General features: G+C 34.8%; 1 protein-coding gene across 3 annotated transcripts in view; it reads left to right on the forward strand.

Moving 5' to 3' along the window:
- The window catches only part of LOC114337794 (lipase member H-A), a 38,164-nt gene extending 32,502 nt beyond the window's left edge, over positions 1-5,662 (forward strand). For 2 of the 3 annotated variants that reach the window (XM_028288326.2, XM_028288327.2), the window contains exon 4: positions 5,158-5,662. In XM_028288326.2, the coding sequence (XP_028144127.2) occupies positions 5,158-5,417 (260 nt within the window). In that variant the 3' untranslated portion in view covers positions 5,418-5,662. The remainder of the gene's footprint in view (positions 1-5,157) is intronic. The other variant, XM_050646058.1, reaches the window with a different exon arrangement.
- The last annotated feature ends 338 nt before the right edge of the window (positions 5,663-6,000 follow it).

A 6,000-nucleotide genomic window follows, 5' to 3' on the forward strand; every position in this document is an offset into this window, starting at 1 on the left:
AGGGTGAGATCTTATGGCGTATTCGCGTTCAGCGACCCCAAAAACCTATGAGTAATCCGTTTGCATCAATTTAGTACCGAAGACTCTCGAAGCTCCAGAAGATGACGACCCTAGCAATAACCTTGGGCACCAGGTTCTCCGGGATTCGGTTCTGATGGCATATTCGTATTTAGCGACCTCAAGAATCCCTCAGTAATCCATTTGCATTAATTTAATGCCGAAATTTCTCGAAACTCCAGAAGATGAAGTACCTTGCAGTGACCCTGGGCACCAGGTGCTCCGTGGGTCTGTTCTAATGGCATATTCGTGTCTAGCGATCTCAAAAACCCCCGAGTAATCCAGTTGCATCCATTTTATGCCGAAAACCCTCGAAACTATAGATGACGTGCGCTAGTAGCGATCCTGGTTACCAGATACTCCGGAGTTCAATTCTGATATCATATTCATATTTAGCAACTCCAAAAACACGTAAGTAATCCGTTTGCATCAATTTAATACCGAAAGCCCTCGAAACTCCAGAAGATGACGTCCCTTGCAGTGACCTTGTGCACCAAGTGATCGAGAGGTCTGTTCTGATGGCATATACGTGTTTAACGACTCAAAACCCCCCGAGTAATCCATTTTAATCAATAATTTAATGCAGAAATCTCTCAAACTCCGGAAGAGGACGCCCCTTGCAGTGAGCTTGGGCTCCAAGTGCACAGGGAGTCGGTGCTGATGGCATATTCGTGTTTAGCGACTTCAAAAACCCGTAAGTAATCTGTTTACATCAATGGGATACCAAAATCCGTCTAAACTCCAGAAGATGACGTCCCTTACAGTGGCTTTGGGCACCAGCTGGTCCTAAGGTCTGTCCTGATGGCATCTTCGTGTTTAACCACCTTAAAAACCCTCCGAGTAGTCCAGTTACATCAATTTAGTGCCGAAATCCCTCGAAACTCCAGAAGATGATGTGCCTTAGTAGCGACCCTTGGCAACAGGTACTCCGGAAGTTAATTCTGATATTATATTCGTATTTAGCGACTCCTAAAACCCGTGAGTAATACGTTTGCATTGATTTAATGACGAAAACCATCGAAACTCCAGAAGATGACGTCTCTTGCCGTGACCTTGGGCACCAGGTGATCCGGGGATCAGTTCTGATGACGTAGTCGTATTCAGTGACCCCAAAAACCCCCAAATAATAAATTTTGTTCCTTAGTATACTGATTTTGACTTTATTTTTATATTTTTGCAATTTTGGATGCATTTTATGCACTTTACAGTGGTATTATGCATTTCCACCCATTTTTGAATAGTAGACTTTTTTCCTGACGTTTCCTCCGTTTCGCAGATGACACAGCCCTTCTTGCAAATAGTCAAACAGAGCTGATTGATCTTATACGACTGGTCGAAAACGAAAGTCAAATATTTGGTCTGCAATTAAACATATCAAAGGCAAAGATCATGATAGTGGATGGACTATACATATAGGCGAGGATATAAAGCACTAAAATTACCTAAACCTCTAACCTTACATTCGATTCAAGAGAGCATCAGGAAAATTCTTAACCAATTGGCATGAGGGACAAATAAAAATTGCATTGTTGGAAATGGAAAATGCATTTTCTAAAGTGCATCTCAAAGTTTTTAAAAAATAAAAATTCACAATTTTCATACTCGCTTGGTTTTTGAGTTTTGGTAAGAGATACCTGGTGCCCGGTATCTATATGATAGATGACTTTTTGTTTTCTATATTCGTCATTTGTTGTCTTATAAATTGTAAAAGTCACATTTTAAGGATGTACGAGAAAGAATTTACAACAAGAAAAGTGTTCAGATTGAAATCATTATTTACCATTTTAATTTTATTATAATGGTGGATTCTGTATCTGAGACTTTTCATTTTTATTTAAGAGATGTCGCTAATTGCGTCCCAAAGTGGATTTTAAATGATCTTTGAAATTCCACATAAATAGATGATTTAGCTTTGTTTTGCTTCAGAGGTGTGCACGCTATAGCTCTACTGAAGAAGTCTGTAAGACAGAAACAGCTGTCTAGGGATTGTGCATCTCTCTGAATCGAAAGGAAGCGTAAACCGTCTTTTTCTTTTCTATCTTTACTCAGATTTGAGCATTAGGAAAGGGTACCCCCCGTTAAGATAGGCAAAATGCCCTCACTCTCAGAATTCATTTTTTTTAATTTTTTCACGTTCTGTGCAATTAAAAAATGAGATAACGCGGATTTTTAGCTCGCCACCTCCCTGACCCCTCCCCCCACAGCCAAAAACGTAGATTTTTTGATTTAATTTTTTTTAGTTGGGTTTCAATTGATTTAAAAATTTCAAAAAATTCACACGTATAGCTGAGGCTTTTACAAAACATGTCCATTTTTTATGGACCCTTAGGTCGTGTGTACATAACCTCAAATTTTTTTTAACTTTTTTAAAACCTATAACTTTTTTTTGGAGGGGGCTGCAGGTCCAACTTTTTTTGCATTTTGTGTATTTTATCAAAAGCTATCTCTCTGATTTTTCTCAGATTTTTCCGTCAGGTGCGCCATCTTGAAAAATCCGGAAAACTGTTTTTTTAGGGGGTTTTTTAGGCATTTTCTCCATTTTATAGACTGCAACATAAATCAACTCAAGGTTTTGTTAATAGATTATGTATAACTTGAAATAAATGAGTATTTTAGGATTATGAAAAATTGGGCAAAACACCTTTAAACCCCCCAAAAACCATATTTTTTTAAGTTATGTAAGGGTTTTTGTGGGCTTAATGATTTTTTTGAGATCGATACAGCCTGAATATTTTTTTTTTCATTTTTTTACGTTATATGTGATTAAAAATAAGACTAATCGCATTTTTAGCCCACCACCCCCTCCCCCTGACCCAACAAAAACGTCAATTTTTCGATTTTATTTTTTTGTTGGTTTGCAATTAAATTATAAATGTTGTTCTGAAGCTATTTCTTTGTGGCATTTTTGTAATTAACTATTCTAAATGGGAAATAAGCCACAATTTAACTAAAAAATGATTTTATTTCCCATCTGTAATGCGATAGAGAGAATTCGATAATCTGTGACGCACTGAAAAAATAGTTTGAGACAATCTATATAAATAAGTCAGATTAAATTAAATTATTAGAAGATTTTTTTACCAAGCAACATTTTTGTTTTATTAATATTTTGTATTTTGACAACGACGTCTGTAGTGGACGTCGAAACGTTAATAAAATCATTTTTTAGTTAAATTGTGGCTTATTTCGCATTAAAATAGTAATTATTAAATTATAAATTACAAAAAATTCACACGCACAGCTGAAGCTTTTACAGAACATCTATTTTTATGGACCCGAAGGTCGAGTGTACATATTAAAACCTCATTTTTTTTGTTTTTTAATAGGTACGTATAACTTTTTTTGGCGATGGCTGCTAATTTTTTTTTGTGTTTTGTGTACTTTACAAACCATCTACGTTTGGCTCATAATGCAAATAGTCCACGCTGTATGCTTGTCCAGTTAGGTAAATTATTCCGATTAATTTTTTTGCACAAACTTACTCAAAAACAGGTCCTTATAACAAATCCACAAGGTGCCAGGCAGTACCGCGGTCGGAAAATTGTTTAAACATTTTTTTAAACGAATTCAAAAAATCAATTTTTTCACTTCGTACAAATTTGTTTTAGATTCTCTGGACCAAGCTGAGCAAAAAAGGTGTCTTGTGATTTTTCTATAAAATTGACTGTTGTCGAGTTACATGCAATTTCAAATTTGAAAAACGCGAAAATGGCCATTTTCAAGGCTTAATAACTTCATTAAAAATTATTATTATTAAAGTCATAAAGTAACCAACTCAGAGTTTAAAGCCCCCCATACAATAGCCTAAAGAAATTTTTGTCATTATTTTATTACTAACTATTATTTTTAATAATTAAATATGAGCGCTAAGCATGTATTGAAGCGGCCGTCCGCGAGAGAGAGATGTACATGTACAATATTCATTGGACGTTTTAAAAAAACATCAATTAGAAGTCAAAAATACGTTTTAAAAAAACAAAAAAGGAATTTTGAGGTTATATGTATTGTACACTCGACCTACACGGGTCTATAAAAAATAGATATGTTTTGTAGAAGCCTCATAAAAATTTTAAATTAATTGCAACTTTAAACAAAAAAAAAATAAAAAAATTGACGTTTTGGTGGGGGCAGGGGGAGGGGGTGGTGGGCTAAAAATGCGATTAGTCTTATTTTTTAATCACATATCGCGTAAAAAAATGAAAAAAAAATATTCAGGCTGTATCGATCTCAAAAAAATCACTGAGCCCGCAAAAACCCTTACATAACTTAAAAAATATGGTTTTTGGGGGGTTTAAAGGTGTTTTGCTCAATTTTTCATAATCCTAAAATACTCATTTATTTCAAGTTATACATAATCTATTAACAAAACCTTGAGTTGATCTATGTTGCAGTCTATAAAATGGAGAAAATCCCTAAAAACCCCCTAAAAAAACAGTTTTCCGGATTTTTCAAGATGGCGCACCTGACGGAAAAATCTGAGAAAAATCAGAGAGATAGCTTTTGATAAAATACAAAAAATGCAAAAAAAGTTGGACCTGCAGCCCCCTCCAAAAAAAAGTTATAGGTTTTAAAAAAGTTAAAAAAAAATTTGAGGTTATGTACACTCGACCTAAGGATCCATAAAAAATAGACGTGTTTTGTAAAAGCCTCAACTACACGTGTGAATTTTTTGAAATTTTTAAATCAATTGCAACCCAACTAAAAAAAATTAAATCTAAAAATCTACGTTTTTGGCTGTGGGGGGAGAGGTAAGGGGGGTGCGAGCTAAAAATCCGCGTTATCTCATTTTTTAATTGCAGAGAACGTAAAAAAATTAAAAAAATTGAATTCTGAGAGTGAGGGCATTTTACCTATCTTAACGGGGGGTACCCTTTCTTTCTGACCTTTTCCTAGACGAATGAACACGGAATGTGACTGCATATGGTATAGTCATTTTCAGTTTCTATATTCGTCGTCTGTTGTCTTATAAGTTATAAATTGTAAAAGTCACAGATTAAGAATGTACCAGAAAGAATTTCCAACATGGAATATTTATTTTATTATAATGGTAGATTCTGTATCTAAGACTTTTCATTTTTATTTAATCATTTCTATTTACAGATGTGTGCAGTCACTTACGTGTCTGCGACCTATATGTTGAATCAATCAATTACCAGGCAACTTCCTACGAATGTACGGTAACCATCGAGAATGGGACATCTACAGTAACCAAAGTGCCGTCTGGAAGACACATAGTATTTGGAGAAAAAGTGAAATTATCTGAAAGAGGAAGTTACACAATAGATACCAATAGCGTTCCTAAGTATTTGCCACGTTATACTGTTATGAGAGCTGAATATCATAAAACTTGGTCTTTTTAACCTTTTATGGAAGTAGAAGTAAATAAACATGAAGGTTAGTTTTAACCTTAGAGTATGGAAAATTTTTTACCCTTTTTCCAAGAAAAAATTTTCCATGCTCTAAGGTTTTAACCCTTCAACCTTTTTGTTTACCATTTAGCTGTCACGTGCGTCATATCTAATACGTATTTTTTAAGATTATTTTATAAAAATTCTTATAATGTACAAATAATATTTTATTAAATTATTATGCATTTAGAATTTTGCGACTGTCTTTGTTTTCTTTCCCAAATACCAGTTTATAATGTCTTCTTCATTTATGTCAAGAAGAAAAAACTTATCGAGAATGGAGAACAACGGATATACGGGGGTGTAAAGCTAGTTCGCGTCCGTAGTAGAATACTACACGTGCACCCTGGGTAATGCTAAATGAACTAGCACAATAGGCAGCCAGACAATCTAGAATCTCTAGATCTCCTGGCAAGGAACACATTAAAATAATTAAAATAATAAGATATGCCTCCAACCAACAACTTAAAGGGACCTTCTCAGGACCAAGCAACAAAACGACTCGGACCAAGCGTCCGAATATGCCATTTAAATA

The sequence above is a fragment of the Diabrotica virgifera genome, chromosome 3 (assembly GCF_917563875.1).
Source record: "Diabrotica virgifera virgifera chromosome 3, PGI_DIABVI_V3a".
Classification (NCBI taxonomy): Eukaryota; Metazoa; Arthropoda; class Insecta; order Coleoptera; family Chrysomelidae; genus Diabrotica; species Diabrotica virgifera.